Raw genomic sequence first — 21959 nt, forward strand, 5'->3', positions numbered from 1 at the left:
TTGTGTTTATGAAATATGTTGCTTATAAATGTACAAATTAAACTATAAATTATATTAGGTTATATGTTCTTGTTTGCTTAAGAAATGGAATGATTTTATTAAAGGATTTATTGTGGGAAAGGATATTGATGATTTAAGATCGTCGTTTTGGATTTCCAATGGATGTGAACTTGGGGCAGTCGCTTTTAGTCGGGTTTTTATTGTGTTGTTCAAATAGAAAATATATAAATTGAAAATATATGGAATAATAAACTGTTAAAAGTTGTAAAATTTATGCCTTTTTTTCTCTCTTCTCATATACAAATAATTGATGGCTGGTATATAAATATTTTCCCTCCATAAATAGTTTTGGAGATACTTGGTATTTAAATACAGAATAATGCTCTCAAAAATTATTATTGTTCAAAATTAATTTACCAAATAAGTACCAAGAAAACTAAGAAATATAATTTGGGTTTAATTAATTTATTTATTACTTGGATAAATATTAAGAGAAAAGGCTAAAAATAAAAGGTGGCATCGCTGTTAACCGTGTTTAGAGGGAAATAATTTCTTTCTGGTTTTCCCCTTGAATTTTTGCAGTTTTTTGGCTTTTTGGGTTGAAGATGAGTATTTTCTTTTCTTTTACGAATTAATGCAATAAAAAACCAGTTAAAGCGTTTTTTATAATTAAATTTTTTTCTAATTTAGGGAAATATTCTAGGGATTTTTTAGGGGAAATCCCATTTGCCACTTTTCAACACTGTTGGGGATTTCAAAACGTTACCTGGCAACACTAGCATTAACAACTGATTAAAATCGGGTGTCGCTATTATTTTTTAAAACAAACGGAAAGAGGCGCGACGACGGACCGAATTTCAATCAAATTCTGTGTGAAAAGGCGCGCAATCCAAACGACTACCGCTGGTATTTAAAATAACCCAACCGACTGAAGGAATACAATCCATATCCAGGAATCCTGAAGATGTGCGACGAAGCCGCCACCGAAACTCTGGAGCATCCAGGTACCACAAGCCAAGCAACAACTTTTCTGTTTACACGATTCATTTGCATAGCCATTAACTGGGGTACTAATAGCCAGGGCCCACAAGGCCCCACCGCCCGAGCGTTAAAAGACCATTAACCAAAGCCGGTGGCTGGAAATTAAGGAGTTGATGCGGAAGGCGCGGGCTCCATGGCTTTGATTTAATTTTCAATTTGATTATAATTGCAAAAATATATATATAAATATATATTGCGACGAATTTAGACTGCCAGTCAGCCAACTCGAGTTGGCATTTGACCTTTTTTGGGATTCAGAAGGCAGCTGCATTTCGGATAAGAGACTCCTGCAACTGCTGTCCTGTTTACACTGCGAGAAATAGTCATCATCTACTCATAAAGCACATTCCCATGTTAAATAATAAGCTAATCATAAGAATGCCTCATTGTCTCATGTATATATGTACTTTCCCCCCTACCTAAGAACCTAAAATAGTTTTCCGTGCACCTCCCTTACGGTCTCATCCACCTCGCCTGGGCATTGTTGTTCTTTGGCCCTCTTCCTGACTTTCTGCCGCAATATTAAAAATAATATTTGTTCATGGCCAATGCTAAGCCAATTTTCCACATACCCCCCCATCACTTGACATTTTCCGGACGGAATCGGAATCGGAATTCCCGTGACTTGAATGGGTTCGGTTGCTTATCTTTTTGCGGCACTCGCCTCGAATATTATCAGTTTTTGGCACTTGCGCTGAGCCATCTTGTAGGAGCCTTCTTAAATTGTCGTAGATTAATTTTTAATTTACGATCCTCAAGCTGCCAGAAGCTAATGAATTGTGTGTCATAAATACATAGAGAAAGTACAAATAATAATTCGCATACATTTTCATCCATTAGAGGGGGTTATCTCTAGTCGAGGCCGGTTTCAAGTGCCCAATTAGGTGGGTGGCTAAAAATATAAACTCAGAGCTGAACAAAGGTTGATTTATTAGCAATTTGCATTCAACATTTCCATGCACTCGTATAGTATTTTCTTATAATTTTTATTACGATTTATGGGGTAGCCTTAACCCCCTAAAAGTCGATCTCATATCCATGCAAATTGGCTCGAGTTAGCACTTGTTAGTACAATATTTGCCAACAATTCCACCCCCCAACCCGAGTGTAGGGGGGGAACTAATTAAATTGCATAGAACCTCGGGTTTCTGTTATTGTAATCTCTTTCATTGTTTTGTTTTAAAATGTGATATGCAATTGTGTAATGCACACGACTTGGGGATCTATTTATAGAGCTGGGGGACTGTCGGTTGACGTTGGAACATTGTTTGGCCTCGCTGGTTGAAAGAGCAGTCCCGGATCTACCTACCCCCCTTCGGGAAACCCCTGAAAACATGAGGTGTTCATCATGATTGATATTTGTGTCGTTGGGGCACGGATACATTTTTCGAATTTAAAAAAACATATTACAATTGTGTCCGAGAGCATGTTTACAAATATATTGTTTCTAGATTTATTTGCATTTCGCTATATACGATTTGGCACGTATTGCCAACCCACCACATTGGGGAGGAATTAGGTATAACAATTCCGGTGGCAATTCCGGTTGGCATCTGAATTAGTTATGAGGCAGACCCACAAGTACAACAGCTCTGGTCAAAGTCAAATTCAATAATTGAGGGCTTAAAGTAGTTATTTTTAAAGAATAGAGCTTCTGGCCTTAATAGGAGACATTCATTAAACGAGCCAATTGAAAGACAATTGAAAGTCCAATCTGTCAGATATATATCACAGATCAGTTATCTATGAAATATAAATATTTGAGAGATGAAATCCCAAAAACTCATAGCTTGAATTTCAAGCAATAACAATTGATTGTAAAATTCCATTAATGGTTAATCAATGCTGATTGCTGGGGAGGCTCACGTGAGAGTACTGCCTGTCTTCTGGGGAGTCTAGGGAGCGTGACTCTGTGAAAAATTTCATTTTTTTTTTTTTATAAAAATAACATTTCAACGTTACTTCCGCGGGTCGGGTGTTGGGTCGGGGATGGAAGCCTCCATTGTTGGGTCGGGTTTAAGCAGATTAAGCTGGATTACAATAAATTGCTTACATACAGCGAAAGAAGAACCGGAAAATTGCTTCAATTTCGCACTCAACAGCAGAAAAGATACAATATTTTAAAGTAGAACCCAAAGAACATAAAAATCTTGTCGACATTTCCTGCAAATTAAATTGCAAAATTGAATTATGGGAATATGCTGAGCAGACATATGGCCAAAATAAACAAAACAAATAATAAAAAATTAAAAATACTTTGTTATCAAAAGAATATATATATTTTTAAGAATTTCTTTAAAGTCCAATTCGAGGCACTGCCCGACCGTTTGTTTTCCACATCGGATGTGGAAATATTTTCGCCAAAAATACAACAAACTTTCCCCACATTGGGGAACTGCTGTTTCAATAGGTTGCCATGGGTTCTATTTTTAACAAAGACACGACTTTTTTTTCGGGGCCATAAAATACAATCTTACGGCATATAATCGTCTTTGGAAGCAATCGCACTGGCCTGGTGATTAAGTATTTAGTTATTTTTGATTTAAAGCCCGATTGGAAGCTTGTTAGGTTGTCAGCGATTTGCTAATTTAATTCCCAAACACAAAATCTTAACTAAAACATGCCAGTCATTAGCGGAATCTAATTTTAATTGTGGTTAGTACATGACTCTAATTAATGAAGTGAAGTGGTCATCTGATGCGACATTTGAGGTATTGTGGGTTTGGATTAAATTGAAATTAAAGCTACATATCGGATTTTGGGGTTTATTAAGTGCTAGTAACTATAGTTAGTTCTTTAATTTATTCCAAAATTTTTTCCCCATTCATCTTCCACGAAATCACCAAATCACAGACGCGTAGGATGACAATAATGTCGAGGGGAAGTGCACGCCTTTTCCCAATTGACCCAATTTTAATGCAATTTAAGCCCTGAGGCAAGACTCAAGTTTCCCGATTCATTCATTCTACCGGGGGGAGGGTAAGGTGCAGGGCGAATGGCAGGGGCAATTGGCCCGCTGTGGACGCGTTTAATTACACGCTTACACGCAATTTCCGTAGCCGACTCCGGCTGGGGTTGGGGAGGAAGTGTACACGAGGCGGGGTCGAGACTTCTGTTTGCTCGCCGGTTTGTTTATCTCGAAATACTTATGTTTATTATGGCAATTTTACTCGATTTTACCTGTCTGGCTATATAGGCATAGTGGGTTTGTTTGTGCCCATAAAGTTCCTCTGATGTTGCGACCTATTCCCTAGAATTTCAACATCATGTTGGAATTAAATTTGCAAAATATGCGAATGACTTTACTGAATGAGGAAAGTCCTTAATTAGCAGGAAATGACTTGGTAGATCACCCTTCTTTAATACCCTTTCTTTTTCTTACTTTTCAGATCACCATGTCCACTTCGATGCCGCCACATTGAAGGACGACTTCGAATCGGACAGCTGTGTGACATATCAGAGGTCGGGCGACACGATCGTGGTTAGCCTGGGCTTCCTCCAAATTAATCATCGCTACCTGATCGACCTCAAGCTGCCCACATCCCTGTTCGGCGACGCCAAGACCCTGGCCAGCAAGTTCGAGCCGGTGGTCAGTGCCACACCGAATCTGCACTGCCGGATCACAGAGTTTGCCGGCACCAAGCACGACGAGCACGACTTTTTCGAGATGAAGATCGAGTTCTTTGCCTACAAGGAGAAGCTGCTGCGCGAGGTCTTGCACATAGTCAGCTCCAGCAATGCCAAGGAGCTGCTGCAGCTGGTGATCGCTGCTCGGGTGCTGGGCAAGGGCAAGGGAACGCCCATGCTGCGCACTGGCATCCACTGCATCGGTGTGGAGCGGGACGAGGATGAGTCAGAGGCTTCGGACTTTGCCGGATTCGATAGCAGCAAGCCTTAAGGAGGTGGAGGAGTCATGCCTTGCCGCAATTTGTTTTCCTAGTTAATTGCAAATATTTACATAGTTTTTAAGTGAGAAAGAAGGAAAGTGGAGAGAATAATATGTAAAAGTTAGTTATTACCTACATAGAGCAACCAATTGTGTATGTAAACTTCATTGAGCATTTACGCTTAGGTTTCGGTTTCAGTTTCGGTTTCGGATTCACTTTCTGTTTCTGTACTTAACAATTGTCAAGCATGCGGGCAAGTTGCCAGGAATTCCCATCACAATTGTAATGTTTACGTGATTGTTACTAATTGGCCAAGAACTTGACGTTTGTAAACAAAATTTCATGAACAGTTTGTGACCCAATTACCTGATTTTCACAATAATTAGTATTTTCTTGTTCAAGACCTTAGTTCTAGATCGTTTCTTTTGTCAACTGCACTGTACATACCTTATATCTTTAATCTCCAATGCAATGTATTTAAAGTTAATCCAAAATGTAAACTCGATGTAACAGAGACCAAGCTGCGGCCCATCCTGGCAATACTGAATGCCTAAAAGTATGCAAGACCAGACGCAATTTAATATATAAAGAATTCAAGGTGCTAATCGATGCATTATCTAAACGGATATTTAACCTTTTTGACTAAAATTAGCCCTTCCCATATTGGGCCTTTTGATAACCTATTCAAGCATTGTGAAAAGTATAAATAACAAAAACAGCACCGTAACCAATTAATTAGATTTTGTAAATTAAAAATCCAACAAATTGGAGCTCAATTCATAAAACAATAAACAGTATACAAGCTAAGTTTATTTCAAGTAGGCAGTGCCCCAAAAAAATAAATTTAATTTTAATAAAATTTGTTAGACCCTAAAAGTGTAGTTTCTTATGAGAGTGAGCTTTTTTTTTTTGGATAAAGAATACAAAATGTTAGAAGGTGAAGAGCCGATGGACTGTTCGGAGGATAAAGAGCAGGAGAAGCCAAAACTGAAGCTAATGGATCTGCCAATTAATATCCTACAAAGTATCATTTCCAAGGTGGACTGTCACCACCAGAAGTACCTCCGAAATGTCTCCCAGGGCATGCGTGAGCTTCACACTGACCACATGCTGCGTCATCACCAGATCTTTGTGCGGGCTCATCAGGCGAAAAGCGAGGAGAGTGAAGAGGCTCTTAGAGCAAGAACCATGCTGGAGGTGAGTTTTATTTCATTTAATATTCCACATAATATTAATAGAGTTTTCTATTTCAGACTCTTGCGTATGCCATCAGTATTTATCGCAGCTTGGGTTTTGAAAACTATTTCGTCAACAGCCTCATGCACTTTTACGAAGATCTGAAGGTGAAATATCGTGAAGCAGATGGAGATCCACAATCCCAACATATGACTCGATTCATCAAACAGTTTCTGAACAGCTTGGAACGTCCATACCTCCACGGGGTACCAGCCAACAAGACGCAGCAGTTTCACGAATTGAGATTACTCTACACCTTGTCATTGTTTAAGATTGTGCGGGTAAGATATAGAGAGTATAATACAAGTAGTATGGATTTTCTAATCATTATTATCTATTAGAAATTCCGAGAGTTTCGTATTACTAGCTGGCGCATGAACCTCATGCATTGGCACCTCCAGATCGAGGTGAGCAGTATGTTTTTGGGAGTGATTATGCAACGGAGGAGTGAGCCTCCTAACCAGGTCAAGCGAAATGACTTTATGGCCATGATGGCGGAGCTACTATATTACGACACTCAGCGAAGGAGATTCACGTAAAACTTCTTTATTAATTACTGTTTTAAATTGTTAATTGATGATCTATTTTTTCAGCGGATTCAAGGACGCTGGCAACGTTATCTACACATATGGTTTGCGACCTGACCCTGCAACAAGGCACAGTTACATGGTCCTCAAGTTCGTTGTCTTGGCCCCGAAGAGAATCCTTCGGATTTTGCAGAACGCCATAACCGGAAAGTGTGATACCCTTTCGCCCAATAGTATCCCCCCTTGCTCGGCATTTAGTATGCGTTTGGAGGCGTACTCTAAACCTGGTAATCGTTTCAATAGTTTACCGATAAAAATTTCAGTTTTGGAGACTACTGATACGGCATAGGCTAGATTAGCATACCTATAGTTTGATATTAGTTTTAAAATGTGATCTCCAAATTTTAGTCCAACAGAAAGTATCAAAATGTTTCGAAAAAAAAAACTGACAAAAATTATCTATTGGTTTTAGATTAGGCTTTTAGGAAGTAACTATTTAAAATTATTTTGTAACAATTGTAGAAAAGGCATGTCCTACTACCACGGCTACTAATCGGCTTATCTGATTTGTCTATAAAGCCGATTAATAAATCTCTTTGTATTATAATCTGTGTATTTTAAAAATGAACAAACATACATATCTCTATTTTAACCAATACTTCGTTTTCGCGTTTTCGATTGAATAAGATTCGATTCGTTTGCAATTCTCGTCTTAAGAATTCTCCTAAGAGATATATTTCACTCTTAATATTTCTCTTAAGAAAACAAGGGAAGAGGCGGCGGTTTGGTTTTCGCGGCTTGGAACCACGATCAACCATTCATTCTCGTGTTGCCCACTGGAAACGACGTGTCTGGAGAACCTTATTAAAAATTTAATAAATTTAACCAAAGCGTTTAAAATGTTTACCTATGAGGATCATAAAGTATTATTTTGGGCCGTCAACATAATTTTTTTTTCGGCTGTAATCATTATTCCTGTGATTTACATATTTTTTATAGAGGGGTGATGTACGAGTATACTAATGTAAAAAATAAAATGTGAGTGAAAAATAATTTATTTAAAAGAAATACATACCTTTATAACAGTGACGCCGGAATCTTCTAGAAATTTGTAATAAAGTGCAGTGCCCTCACCTTGGCTCATTCCTGCGTTTCTGACGTAGGGTTTTTCGTTTTCTGGGGAATCCCCTTATATAAACATACTTTTTTCGTATTATTTCAGAGCTTGGTGATCACCTCACAACGCCAATATAAATTTCGCAATATTACACAATCGATTTATGACAACTATGTATGGTATACCTGATGCATTTTATACTCAATTGGCTCTATGCGGGAATATGATCGAGTTACAAATAAATAAAATGAATTGAGAAAAAGAAAAATGCTTTTTTTTTTGCGGTTGGGCGAATGTTTTGGTTTTGTTTGTTGTTTGAGTGATTTGTAACTACAGTGTATCTTATTTGAGTTTAATATCTGATATGGATAAGTGCACTTGAGGAAAGTCAGTTCATTGCTATATAGATTGTTTATTTTAAATAACACTCATCATAACTTTCACAATGAAAGGTGTGGGAGGGGCATCGCCATCGATTGTTGGCCTTTTAAGCGATAATTAAAATGCCTCAATTTATTGCCGTGTTCCCGACACACACACAGCATATTTTCAAGCAATAATAGCCATTTAATAAATATGCTCAATCAATGCCACCCAGCCACCCTCTGCCGAGCACCTCCACAAAATATAATGAAAAGAATTGCGGGTAAAAAATATTTGCTTAATTAAAGTAATTATGGTTTCATATTTCATGCTGCAATGCTCGAACCTGTAGCTGGACCAGGACTACGAGTCCAGGAGTCCTCTCTCTGGCCGGTAATTACGTTTTGTCATAAATTTAACATTTATTTTAAAATGTCATTAAGTGCTTAACATGCAGGCGCTTTCTCAGTCTCACCATCCCACCGACGCTTGTTCATCCATTGGATTACCCACTTCCTTGATGGCTTGGCATCATTCAAGTGGCCAAAAAACAAGGACCACTGCTTCTGTTGGATCCTTGGTCAGATGTTCAGATACAAAAATGGGTTTTAAAAAAGGGTCTTTAAACAATTTTTAGTTGGTATCTCATTAAAAAGCTTATATTATTAGGAATTCTATTAACGCAATCAAGAAATACAATCCATATAGCACCTTGAAAGCTTTGCTTTTCTTTCAGTGCAGCCTGCAAATGAATGTGGCATGCAACAAACGTAGAAGCATAAAAAATGGTTGCCACAGAAGTCGGAGGAGAAGTATAAAATGTGACAAGAGAATCCAACACCGAAATGAATAATGTAAATACGCCAAGTGTGCAAAGTTTTAATTGTTATCATGTTTTGTTTGAGCGTTGTTCCCTCTCCCTCTTGCTATATCCATCTCTTTCTCTGCCCCTTTCTCTGTTCCTGTCTCCTGTCTGTGGCACTTATGCCTCCTGCCAAGATGCATCCATTTACGCTCGGCCAAGTTTTACGTTGCGCATACGACACATTGGTCTAGGATTGTCCTCTCCTATGTATGTATGGGGGAATGCTATGGTATATGGCACGGCATGGTATGTGTCCCGACTGAGTGGCTTGCGGCAGCAGAAAAGTTTCCATTTTGCATATGTGCCTCGAGGCTCTCGAGCTCTGTCATTTCGCTACCCCAACTTGAATATTTGGATTTTGGGGGAATTTTTAATCCACGTTTTATTTGCTGCACATACGAGTATAAAAACTACTTTTTAAATCAAACTCCTTTGTTGCGGGATTTGAGGAGGGCTTGCTAGTTTAAAAGCTTTATGCTTGAAAAATAGACTTTGCGTAGTACTTTCTAATATAATTTGTTACTTTGTAATATCTGGTATTAAGATGGTTTATAGTTCTTAAGCTTATCAAGTTCCCATACCGCTCTTTCAAGAAATTTTAGAAAGAAATAGGGAAACAGACGTATTGACTTACTTTAGCACGACTTACATTTTAAGAATCGGAAGAAAATTGGCAAAGATATAGGCATTGTTTCACGACATAGAATAAGATCCTGTATTTCGCAGGGGACTGATCATTAATCGACCCCTTAATCGTTTAAGGTATTCCGCTTTATGATCGGATGAAAATTGTGAAAGATATAGACATTTTTTGACGGCATGGACGAATATCCTGTATTTCGCAGGGGTCTGATCAGGAAAAATTTGAAAAAAATCTATCGAAAATTTTGTTGTGAGGTTTTGATGCAGATTGATGGAAAATCGACCCCTTAATCGTTTAAGCTATTCCGCTTTATGATCGGATGAAAATTGTGAAAGATATAGACATTTTTTGACGGCATGGACGAATATCCTGTATTTCGCAGGGGTCTGATCAGGAAAAATTTGAAAAAAATCTATCGAAAATTTTGTTGTGAGGTTTTGATGCAGATTGATGGAAAATCGACCCCTTAATCGTTTAAGGTATTCCGCTTTATGATCGGATGAAAATTGTGAAAGATATAGACATTTTTTGACGGCATGGACGAATATCCTGTATTTCGCAGGGGTCTGATCAGGAAAAATTTGAAAAAATTCAATCGAAAATTTTGTTGTGAGGTTTTTATGCAGATTGGTGGAAAATCGACCCCTTAATCGTTTAAGGTATTCCGCTTTATGATCGGATGAAAATTGGGAAAGATATAGACATTGTTTGACCACATAGATGAAGATCCTGTATTTCGCAGTGGTCTGATCAGGAAAAATTTGAAAAAATTCGATCGAAAATTTTGTTGTTAGGTTTTTATGCAGATTGATGGAAAATCGACCCCTTAATCGTTTAAGGTATTCCGCTTTATGATCGGATGAAAATTGTGAAAGAAATAGACATTTTATGACGGCATGGACGAATATCCTGTATTTCGCAGGGGTCTGATCAGGAAAAATTTGAAAAAATTCAATCGAAAATTTTGTTGTGAGGTTTTTATGCAGATTGGTGGAAAATCGACCCCTTAATCGTTTAAGGTATTCCGGTTTATGATCGGATGAAAATTGGGAAAGATATAGACATTGTTTGACGGCATGGACGAATATCCTGTATTTCGCAGGGGTCTGATCAGGAAAAATTTGAAAAAATTCAATCGAAAATTTTGTTGTGAGGTTTTTATGCAGATTGGTGGAAAATCGACCCCTTAATCGTTTAAGGTATTCCGCTTTATGATCGGATGAAAATTGTGAAAGATATAGACATTTTTTGACGGCATGGACGAATATCCTGTATTTCGCAGGGGTCTGATCAGGAAAAATTTGAAAAAATTCAATCGAAAATTTTGTTGTGAGGTTTTTATGCAGATTGGTGGAAAATCGACCCCTTAATCGTTTAAGGTATTCCGCTTTATGATCGGATGAAAATTGTGAAAGATATAGACATTTTTTGACGGCATGGACGAATATCCTGTATTTCGCAGGGGTCTGATCAGGAAAAATTTGAAAAAAATCCATCGAAAATGTTCCTGTTAGGCTATTATGCCAATTACCAGGAAATTACACTATAAATCGAATAAGATATGGTCTTTAAGAATCGGATGAGTGACAGTCGAGATACATTCAAGCTGCTTCTGAAAAAAAGTTGCAAGGCACTCACTTTCAGAAGATTTCTCGCTCACTTGTTTATAATTACTTTGTAAACAAACAGAGCTTAGGATTTCCTTAATTTGTCGAGAATAATAACAACGGCAAGAAATCGAATGAGTCGGATAAAAAGAAACGATTTTCAAGACCAGCTTTGACAAATGTTTTCGTATCTTAATAGCTTGCTATCTGGTTTACTTTAATTTCATACAATTATTTAAGTTTTCCCAAAAGCCTTCAGTCTGGAGATTAAAATAGTAATACTTTTGTGGCATCTTGTGAAATATTCACACACTTATTACTTACAGCTTGTGGTGCAATTTTAATCAAACATTTTCCCCTTCCACCGATCCCTACCCGTTTGAATAATTTAAAGACATCTTGTTTAATTTCAAAGATTTTTCTTTGAGCATTTAAGGCATTTATGTGGCTATTAAAGTTTAAAAATGTTTCATTTGCAGTTGATTTGCATAAATATTTAAACTTGTTTAGCTTGCATAAGCATTTTTGTCGAGATCGAGACTGACTTTTGCAATGAAAATCCAGAATACAGCATGCAGCGTCCAGGATATGGTATCCTGTGGCTTTTGCCGTATTTGTTTGGCACAAATTTTAAGTGATTTATGCTGGCCGCAATTGGCTGCGGCTCGGTCAACTGCTTTCTCCCAATAAATACGCACATGGCTATGAAAAATTCACACAAATGGCCGAAAAAGAGTTCTCCAGCATGGGTATCTCTATTTCTATTTGTATCAGGATTGTGTGTGTAGATATTTATTTGCTAGCATTTACTTATGCTGCATTTGAAGCAATTTTGTTGGGCCAACTCATATGCAGAGACCATGTCCTTTGGTCCGAGTTTGTCCAGCTCCGTGCCACAGAAAGTTGCAAGCTATAGATTTGCTTGCAGCAAATTGTGTTGCCATAAGTACGCACATGAGCCATCAGTTTGCATATCCAAACAACAACAGAGCACTTGAAAGTTTCTGGGCCTCACTGTGTGCGTGTTTACGTTTACCCGAGCACTTATTTATTTGATAATAATTTCAGGGTTTTCTTCCAAAACAAACTATTCAGGTTGGCTGCCATTCTTGGGAAGAAATCGAGTAGTAGTAGGGGGGGGATACTATACTATGTATATGTCTGTAGATATAGCCTTAACGAGAACTGGACCGGCCGAAGGCGACCGAGCCAAGTCTTTTGTCTAAATAAATAATCAAAATGTCATAACAAGTGGCGTGCAACAAGGCGGTGCGGCAAACTATATTTGAAGGGGAGGCGGAATTTATCTCATCTGCCAGGGATGTATCTGCAATGTTTATGTAAATTCCGTTCAAGCCATCTACCAGCTCCTTGAGGCCATCCATTGCTCCTGATTACACGCACGCACACAGGGAAAAACTTTAGGATATCAGTTACTCCTTGCAAGTTCTTTCCTCTTTAAACGAATCTGATGGCTAAACAGAATATTCGAGATTGTAGTTAACTTTTCATAACTGGATTTTAAAGTCGTTCGCTTGAAACGAAATGCATAATATTTCCTCTGTGCACTTATCGCTGCCCATCGACCCGGACTCCCTCTGGATGCATCACGGCAATATAAATATTTTACATAGATTTTACATAGCTGATTGAAGTCCATATCCTTCTGTATCCTTGTGCATATGCTAAACTCACGCCATCCTGACGAGCTGCTTTCGGCTCTCGAACTGTTCGAACCGGGCTGTGAAATTATCCTCTGCATAGCAATCATATCAAATCAAATTTAAAGTGCCTCTCACCAGGCACAGTGGGCGTGGCAGGACCTTAATGCCTGTGTCCTTAAATGGGCTGGCCCGAAGAAACGACTTCATTATTAGTTTATTATTAATAATAACATGTGCCCTCTCGGTTTAATTTTGTGGCTATTCATTAAATGTGTCCTTATCTTAAAGATAAAGGATGGTATACCCACTTCTATACCCATAGTTCGTTTCTTGACGAATCCCGATCAGCTGTATGCTAATTTGGCTTAACATTTGCATACAAAGGCGTAAGCCTAATTGAACCAGCTGTGATTGGAATGCCCATTTCGAGGTGTTGTCTCTGTGGGGGTCGGTGGGAGTGTGGTTGCGGCGATGGTGAGGGTGTGGGCGTCCTGGCCAATCCTGCGGGCATGGAAATTAGAGTGGGGGCCATGGTGGCGCAATTAATAGCTAATTTAGAGTCGATGTTAAAAAGGCAACATTATTTATGATTATTTGTTTATTGCTTGCGGGTCGTTTGCCACCACTTTCCGCTGTTTTCAACCTGACCGAATTAACACCACCACTTCCCCCAACCCACGCCCCCTTGCACAGCTCCTGTATCCTGTATCCTGTATCGTACCACCCACATACTTACACATGCAAAGCAAAGCCGCTGGCAGCATTTAGCTGCAATAGACAGCCATTTTGCGGCGTTACCTCGGCGATAAAGTAATAGCTGCTATTTGGGTTTATGACACACACACAAACACACACAACAGACAACAGGGGCAGCTACATGTGTTTTTGGAAAATTTTCTCTGCTTCCGGCAGACACACCGACACAAACACAGAAACAGACCCAAAGACTGAGTATCCTTTGTTGTGCCATTCTTTTCCAGCCAAGCCAAAATCAGAAGCCGAAGCTAAAGGCAAAGCTGCAGATGTTCCACTTGGAATAATTTTTCTTAGAGGTTAGGCTTTATTCCCATTAAAGAAAGTTCGATGAAAATAATTTCTCTTAGTGTGACCATAGTTCAAAAGAGGGAGAGGGATAAGGGATGTTACCAACGAAGCGTCATTTTGTCTGCGGTTAGATGCGCGTACGTTTTCATGTTTTGTTCGCATTTCTTTTTGTTTGTTCCCGCGCTCTTTATGCTCTTGTTCTGTTTTATACTATTTTCATTTTTTTTATTTTACAACAGCTACAGCCATGTTTTTTTTCTGGTTTTTGGGCTGTTGCGCTGCCGTGTTTTTCGCTGTTCAGTGTTGTTGCGGTTGCAGCACGTCTGAACGTGTTTATGGCGCGCATATCCGCAAATATGCAATCAGACCATAATCTACTTAATGTCTTTTTCGCCAGGAGGTGTGGGCCGTTGGCAGAAGGTGGGCGTGGCTGCCAGCATGAAAAAGTGCGCATTGTGAATGAAGTAATGCAGTTTGCCATATTCTGGCTAACACACACACACACGTGCGTATGGCCAAAACCAGAAAGACAGGGGCACATTAACCGAAATTAGGCTGTCAGTTTTTTAAGCATTCCCCCCATTAGCTTTCACAAATTTTTATAAAAGTGCGTGCTCGAGTCTTGTCCTCGCTTTTTGCATTATGATTTTTGTTGCCTACTTTTTCGGGCTTAGCGAAGCGTGGCATTCTTTGAAGTTGCTCCACAAAAGGGGGGAGTTAATTTGTGTTTGATACAGAGCTTATATATGATACATTAAACACAGCATTTTATTTTACCTTTAAAACTCTAACCTATTTTCCCTCCATTCAATTTCAATGCATTGACTTGAATTTTCTCAGCCTTTTAGCTAATTTTAAAGACAAGCCTCGGAAGAAATGACTGCAGGACGACAGTGGCAGGACCGGAGTGGCCAACAAAAAGCGGCCAAAACAAAAAGACGCTGGCAAAATATTTTGCCGTAGACAACATTAGATATTGTTTTGAGCTGTGCAGACATGGACTGGCATTTTAGTTTTAGTTTTAGCTTTCAGGGAATGCACCAAGAAAAATTATATCATTAAAATATAATACATACTAACAACATAACTATACGATTTTAAAGAGACAGGGGGCAGTACTGTATTGTACTGAATTTTATTAATTCCTTGAAATTAGTTATACAAATTAATTTTTTTCCAGTGCATATCTCGCTAGTGTTTCAGTTGCTTTTGTTTGGGGGTCTGTTTCTGTTATTGTTATTGTTGGAACTGGCCGGGAATGGAGGGAATGAAGGCTGTAGCTAACTTCAACTGCTTCCAAATGTCGTGGAAGCGTGGACAACTCCTTGGCTGTTATTGTTGGCCCGACTCGGCTTGGCTTGGCTTGGCTAGCACAATGCGGCCATAAAAAGCCGTCCAAAGTGCGAGAGGCAACAAAAGCCAGTGGATGTGGATTCGTACCTAGAACCGACCAACAATCGAAACAATAAAACGGCTTTAAGGCGGAACTGCACTTGCCAGAGATAAAAGCAATTACAGAAAGGATATGCAGGATGCAGTTTACTCAAACTTTGAAATCGGAACCGGATGATCGATCCATATATATAGGATAACAGCTAGCCAGGATATCAGATAATGCCTCACTTGGCGTTGAACAAACCCTTGACAGCCTCGTCGGTGGTGTCGATGATCAACTTATAGTATCCTGCCCGTCGTAGGTGGCGCTCTTCGTCATCAGACACTCCATAGATATCCTCGATGGGCATCATGATCTCGGACTCATTGGGCAGGATCAGCTTACGGGCATCCTTGCGGAACACTGCCACCGCCTTGGCCATGTTGGTGTGGGCCCTAAAAATATAATTCAAATAAAGTTTAAATACAAACAAAATTTTGTAAAAACCTGGCATAATGCTGAAAAGTTAGGGTATTTTTCTTTGCCGACATCTTGGACTGAATGCGATCGAGTCTGGCTATGAGGCGCAACAGGATGAAACGAGCATACCGATCCTTAATATCCAACAAGGACATCTCACCGCCCTCCTCGAGTGCTGGACGCAGATAGACGCTCAGGATGATGAACACAAATATGGCATTTATGGCGAAAATGACAAGCAGCATGGCCAGTTGAAAGCAATCGATGTCCTGCGAGAAGGCCTCGGCCATATGCTTCCAGTACATGAGGTCATAGTTATGGATCCTGAATTGGTAATGCAAATAGGCGGTAAATATCACACCCAGACTACTATAAACAGCGATATACGGGTAGTTGAGATAGAAGAAGTCATTCAACTGAGCCCGCAGCTTGTGCCAGAGTTCCATCCTTTACTCTTTACTGCTTGGTCCTGTCCGGTGTGGGACCTGCTGTTGCTAGTGGAGGTTAGGGTGTCCTGAGTATATAACCGGAACCTGGCAGCTAACCGGAAAGATCCGATTTTAGTTTAATTTTGAGGCCGGTTTTTGGAATTTTGTTAATTTTGATGTTGATTTGCCGAAAGATAGAGCCTAACTTTGAGTCACCGGGCAGGTCTACTAAGATTTGGACAAACGAAGACGAGGCTGGACCATAGTTTCAAAGGAAAGGATGAGTTTTGAGTGCAAGGACTCAACAAAGTCTCTGTATAAGAGTATAATTTTTGGTTCCCCAACTGAAAGCCAACTTTGTGGATTCCAAACATGTTGGAACGGATTGTCCTTCTTGCTCCTTTGAGCTTTTATTCGCTTGTCTGCAAAGCTTGAGTAACTTTTGCGTTCACTCATATATAAAATTCACTTCCCCTGCAACATCGTACATCAGTTTTGGTTGCAACCATTATCCTGGGACCGCCCACGACTGCAACTCGAACTCTGAGTCCTTTTTTTTGGGATGTGGAAAATATTCTGGCTCTTTGGGCGGCAACAATATTGCTAGTGCGCTATCTTGGCCAACTTTGCTGGAAACAAAAACGATTTGAGACGCTGATAAGCCGAAAAATGGAGGCAAGAAAAATCATAGCATACTTTTCAGAGCGCAATGCAATTTTGCACTCCCCGTCATGCCCATCCTTTGGCGTTGTTTTTTTGTTATTCCGAGTTCCGTTTTCTGACTTTCTTTTTTGGGCCCCTCCTGCACTTATTATTGTCTCTCTTTTTCGCTTGACTTTTTGCGCCGCGACGGGCCAAAAGTGCATGCAAAACTGCATTTTGTAGACAAGCCGAAAACCGAAAACTGCCAGCCAAAACGGAAATATTCAAAAATTGTTGTAGTTGTAGTGGTGGAGTGGGGTGGGTTGGGGTGTAGCTGTGCCTGTTCTGCCTCAACTCGTTTTTATTGTGTGTGTGAGAGTGTGTGTGTGTGTGTGTGCGAGGGCGCGCTAATAAAAACGTAAAATTTAATGGTTACGGAAGGCACTAAAAAACAGGCTCACCGACAGCACCAAAGTCGCTGTTGCTGCTTCTGCTGTAATGCACTGAGAGAAATTTAGGTTATAAAGAGGGCTTTATTAATGTATCTTAGAAAAAAAGATAAACTAGTGTCAAATAACTCATATTTATAATGCAAATCCATTACTAGCTCAAAGTTCATCAGGGCCAAAAGCTTAAATAACTATTTAGAGATAAAATAATATTAAAATAAAATTTTAAAAAAATACTATACATAGATAAATTTTCTTCAAGTGTCAAGATAGTTCCATTTTATACAAGTAGTGGTGCAGGCCGTAGTCTTTCGCTGTGTGAGTAGTGGCGTTGGCGATAACCAAGCAACGAACCACAACCGCACGGAGTACAGAATGATGGTCTAAACGGGGTGTAGCAAGCCGGGGAGAGGGGTAACCAGTCGATGGGTAAAACTGTAACTACGCCAACCGCCATCGCCGTTGCCGCCACCGCCGCCGTCGCCGTTGCAGCCGTTCTAGAGACTCTGCGTTCTTGCGTCCTTGCTGCTCCTTGTGCCGTTTGTGTCCTGGCCGCTGCCATCGTTGCCACCGACGCAGTGGAGCGCCCATCCGTGCACGTCAAAAGCAGACAACTTGAAAAATGTAGAGACAGCGCCGCAGTATAGTTGAAACACGCCAAAAAATATGCAAAAGTAAAATAAAACAGACACCGGGCCCAGACCCTCACCGGGGGCTCAGACCGGGGGCGGATGGACGGACAAACGCATTTGGGCCCTTGCCGACTGCCAGCAGAAAACTACCCAAAAAGCCAAAACCATCCAATGGCCAAAAAGCCGCCAACACCAACAAAAACAACAAAAGAAACAACAACAGCAACAGACAACGTTCGACATTCGAGGGTCGAGGTTCGACATTTGCCGTTAAAGGTATTTCGTTGTTGCTGTTTATATTTTTTCGGCTAGGGACTATATGTGGGTATATAGGGACTAGACCTTTTTATGGGGCTTGTGAGGATAAATCAGATTATAGGACTATACATAATTAAGTGACATTTTAGGAATAAATAATCAAAGAAACTTTAAAGATGTAAGTATTATCTCGGGTGTAGTTTAAGGTATTCTTATCCTCCTTTAAACAGTATTTAATATTCGTTTCTGAAACTTTATATATGTTTTTTTTTCGAATACTTTTATGTTGTTTTGTTATTTGGCAGCGCATTGCACAATATTTTGCAGCTGGCAGTTTTTACCTACTTTTTGCGGGGAAAAGACCCCAAAAGTTGTCCACTTGAATGTTACAGAATCAAAAATGGCACATTGAGAAATAATATTACAACATTTAGCCATACAGACCATGTGTGCTAACCAATAACAAACAAAATGTGGCATTAATGTTGTTAAAAGGCAGCTGGTTTTGTTTTACAAAATAATAGTAAAAGAAATACAAAAAAAGGGCTATCTCTTAAGCTATTATCCTTAAAGAAAAATACCATATTACTTTCTTATTTAAGTAAATATTTTCCCTGGTTTTTCTTACCTTTCTTTTTGTTACAGTGTAGCCGAAAAAATGCAGTCAAGCCGCGTTCGAGTTGAAAAGTCAGTTGTCGCAATGGGCCTGGTTGGAAGCAAAAGTTATGTGGCTCGGCTGTTGAATGTTGAATTCGGCTTCAGCCACGGATATGGGATTCGGAGGTGTGTAGTTGAGTGTGTGTGTGTGTGTTTGGCAACTGGCAAAGGAGTCTCTCCAACAGCTAACTGAATGGACAGCAATTTGCGCGGCTAAACGAGTCGACAAAGGCCGCCATTGTGGGTGAAACTCCTTTTGCCGCCCTTTTGGCTCTGATTCCGCACCGTTGCTCCTGAAACTCCTCCTACGTTCTTCGTCCTTTGTCCTGCCCCCCCCCACCTTTTGCCACAAATTTCAACCATATCCGCGACTGCTACTGTAATTAGGTTTGTCGCTGACCAGACTCGAATCGATTTGCTTTTGCAATCGAATCGATGGGTATCGTATCGAAACGAAACGATCCAAATGCACGAAATCGAGTCAAAGTTACCCTACCGGTGCCCCCAAAAGTATGCTGTAAATAATTCACAACTGAAGCGACGCATTCGAATTTCGCACTCTCCGACCACCCCCCGTCCGGAAATGTTTGCCTTGTTTACAGCGCAGTGCATAAATTTGCAATTGCACGCATACAGATACAAATGCAATGGTGCGTGCATTTCCGCAGGATAACGCACAGTGGGGGGGGCGGAGGTGCGGTGAGGTATGTAGGATGGCAGTCAAATTAGGTCTACTCCGGGACAAAAGTCCGACAGCAAATTTTTGTAGCTAACAGCATTTTCCAGTTTTATCGTTACGTGCTAGCTGGTTTGGGTTTTATACTCTATTTTTTTTTTTTTTCGTTGTATGTGGGTGCTTATAGGGGGCGTGGCAGCGGACGTTTTGAGCCTGCTTGTCGATGTCCTTGGCACAGGCATTGTATTATGCTACGTCCGTCCAGGCGGCGCACGCATGTACTTAAAAAAATAATATATATAGCATATAGTATACCAAGTTTATAAGTAGTTTTGGGTTTAAATGGATTTTGCAATGAAAGAAATAAAGTTCAAGTTTTAAATTTTATAAAAATACTTCGAAACAAAAAGGAAAACGTTTAAAAAAATGAATAAAAGAGCTAGAAGGTTTTGTATCTTGACTTATAAGACTATATATTTTTGAAAGTAAAGTTATGATGTTTACTTTTAAATAATTTACTTTTTACCATTTCAGGAGTAATTTTTGTTTTATTTGATGAATTTTTTATTAATTTTCACATTGTAATTATATGTTTTTTTTGAGTGTCCTTTGGAGTGTACGCGAGCACGGACCTCGCCTTGTCTATTTAGCCGCCTGCATACAAAATGCACATAAATTGTCATGTTCCAAGAGAGCAGAAGAGACACAAGTCAGAGGGGGCTGGCGGGGCTGGCGGGGCTCAAGGGGTTGAAGGGTATGTGGCAATGTGGCAGGAGCGTCGACAACGGGGGGCGTTGTTGGGTCCTGGATCCATGGCCATGTGCCGAGCATATTTATATTGATTTTCGCGCCTGGGATTGGCATTTTGGGGGCCATGGCATGCGTCGGCCGCCAGCTTGTTGTTATGTACTTTGGCTTTTCAATTTCGGCTCGCTTTCCTCATTTTCATTTTTGGTTTTTTTTGGTTGTTTTTTGCCTTTTTATTGTGTTTTGTGGGTGCACAATAAATTGAGCCGAAATTGCATCAGCGAAATTAACAGTTTCATGTACGTTAATAGACTTTTGCAGCGGCGCGTTGCATCCAGTAAGTCAGCCTCCACCGCAGCATGTCGGCATGGCTGCGGGACCAGGCAGGAGCTGGCTCATCTCGGTTGGATTCCGAGTGGGTTTCCGGGTGGAAACGAGTACGCGGGAGTTGGCCTGGATGCTGGGTGCTGACCCATTAGGTTGAGGCTTTTTAATTATGGCCCAAAGAGACTTTGTTGCTGCTTAAAATGAAATTTCCGTTTTTTGGGCAGGGCTTAGTCCTGAAATGGGCAGAAAATCTGCATTAAGTGCGGGTGTTTTATAATAAAAAGGATTAAAAATATGACACAGTGATATTATTATGGAAAAAGGAATGGAATTTGTATAATCGCAATAAAGTATAGTAAAAAATTTCCAACTGATATTTAAAACCTGTAAACGTTTGATAATAATTTATAGTTTAAATCTGGTTTTTGTATTTTATTTTGCATTCCATTACCTCTTCTATAATTTATTCAGCCATAACTCACCATTCAGTGGAGAGGCTCGAATATAATTTAATCAAACAGTGAGTGCGTTTTCCAATCGAACTTAAAGTTGCTTTTACCGGCCAGTTCTTTCTCCCGAAAGTCTGGCCAACAAATGAATATATAAATCATTCGATTCCCATAAAGCAAGGGGCCTGGCCCATATATACGCACAAAGTGTGCATTGCCCATGTTTGGCTCATTAGGTTGCATTTGGGGATATTTGCTTATTTGGCCAGGATACCGTTGGCCAGACCCCTGGATTCAATCCACTCTTCCTGCTGGCCCGGTGGTGGTGCACCCATTTTGCATGGGTAATTAATCTCGAAGGATACCCGGTGATCCTCCTCTAGCACTGCCACCCCTTCTGTTGTTGTTGTTGTTACCAGAGAGCACATTAAAAATATGCAGCTTGGCAATTCCTGAAATTTTAATACGGCAAACGAACTAACAATAAGCAAACCACTTAGTTAGTTCTCACAGCCATGGCTAATTTGCTTTGTTCAGCTGCTCCATGCTGCTCCTAGCAGCTCCTTGCTGTTCCTGGCTGCTCCTCCTGCAAGAAAATGGAAATGAAGTTTCCCGTTCTCGGCTGGCAGGGAACTTTTCGGGTAGCCACTTGAAATATGCAAAATTTGTAATAACCTCAAGAAGGAAGTAGCACGAGATTGAGATTGTCGAGGCGAAAGGATAAGGTTAGTACCGGGTACCAGGGGAGAGGTGGGTACAAGGGCATGTTGTAAGGACGAGAACCAGGACATCCAAGCAACCAACGCACGCAATCGGCAACGTGTCGCATTTGTAGTTAGACATAA

At 40.0% G+C, this 21959-nt stretch overlaps 3 protein-coding genes across 7 annotated transcripts; 2 read left to right on the top strand and 1 right to left on the bottom strand.

The window, feature by feature from the left end:
* Positions 1–754: 754 nt before the first annotated feature.
* Positions 755–5804, top strand: LOC108124775 (adipose-secreted signaling protein). Its single transcript, XM_017240619.3, has 2 exons — positions 755–1004; positions 4431–5804. The coding sequence occupies exons 1-2, from the start codon at positions 965–967 to the stop codon at positions 4937–4939; spliced, it is 549 nt and encodes a 182-aa protein (XP_017096108.1). The 5' UTR covers positions 755–964; the 3' UTR covers positions 4940–5804.
* On the top strand, positions 5681–8076 carry LOC108124774 (uncharacterized). 4 transcript variants are annotated; one of them, XM_070279946.1, is made up of 6 exons: positions 5681–6125; positions 6182–6445; positions 6506–6699; positions 6758–7699; positions 7757–7850; positions 7914–8076. In XM_070279946.1, exons 1-4 carry the CDS (start codon positions 5817–5819, stop codon positions 7038–7040), a joined length of 1050 nt encoding a protein of 349 aa, XP_070136047.1. In that variant the 5' UTR covers positions 5681–5816; the 3' UTR covers positions 7041–7699; positions 7757–7850; positions 7914–8076. The 4 variants fall into 4 exon arrangements, with proteins under 4 accessions (XP_070136047.1, XP_070136046.1, XP_070136045.1 ...); XM_070279945.1 differs by having other exon boundaries at positions 7778–7850; XM_070279944.1 differs by lacking the exon at positions 7757–7850 and having other exon boundaries at positions 6758–7729.
* Positions 8077–15469: 7393 nt separating this feature from the next.
* On the bottom strand, positions 15470–16504 carry LOC108124675 (uncharacterized). Of its 2 annotated transcripts, XM_070280281.1 has the most exons (3): positions 16237–16504; positions 15877–16173; positions 15470–15824 (listed from the first exon to the last, which is right to left on the bottom strand). In XM_070280281.1, the coding sequence occupies exons 1-3, from the start codon at positions 16293–16295 to the stop codon at positions 15614–15616; spliced, it is 567 nt and encodes a 188-aa protein (XP_070136382.1). In that variant the 5' UTR covers positions 16296–16504; the 3' UTR covers positions 15470–15613. The 2 variants fall into 2 exon arrangements, with proteins under 2 accessions (XP_070136382.1, XP_017095934.2); XM_017240445.3 differs by having other exon boundaries at positions 15877–16502.
* Positions 16505–21959: the final 5455 nt, after the last annotated feature.

This window comes from Drosophila bipectinata, chromosome 3L, assembly GCF_030179905.1.
Source record: "Drosophila bipectinata strain 14024-0381.07 chromosome 3L, DbipHiC1v2, whole genome shotgun sequence".
NCBI classification, from domain to species: Eukaryota; Metazoa; Arthropoda; class Insecta; order Diptera; family Drosophilidae; genus Drosophila; species Drosophila bipectinata.

Excerpts from the sequence above, each read along its gene's own strand:
- LOC108124775 (XM_017240619.3), top strand. The coding sequence starts at position 965 with ATGTGCGACGAAGCCGCCACCGAAACTCTGGAGCATCCAG. Across the intron at positions 1,005-4,430 it reads CGAAACTCTGGAGCATCCAG|ATCACCATGTCCACTTCGAT; the intron begins GTACCACAAGCC and ends CTTACTTTTCAG.
- LOC108124774 (XM_070279944.1), top strand. The coding sequence starts at position 5,817 with ATGAGAGTGAGCTTTTTTTTTTTGGATAAAGAATACAAAATGTTAGAA. Across the intron at positions 6,126-6,181 it reads GAGCAAGAACCATGCTGGAG|ACTCTTGCGTATGCCATCAG; the intron begins GTGAGTTTTATT and ends TTTCTATTTCAG. Across the intron at positions 6,446-6,505 it reads CATTGTTTAAGATTGTGCGG|AAATTCCGAGAGTTTCGTAT; the intron begins GTAAGATATAGA and ends ATTATCTATTAG.
- LOC108124675 (XM_017240445.3), bottom strand. The coding sequence starts at position 16,295 with ATGGAACTCTGGCACAAGCTGCGGGCTCAGTTGAATGACTTCTTCTAT. Across the intron at positions 15,825-15,876 it reads ACTTTTCAGCATTATGCCAG|GGCCCACACCAACATGGCCA; the intron begins GTTTTTACAAAA and ends TTATATTTTTAG.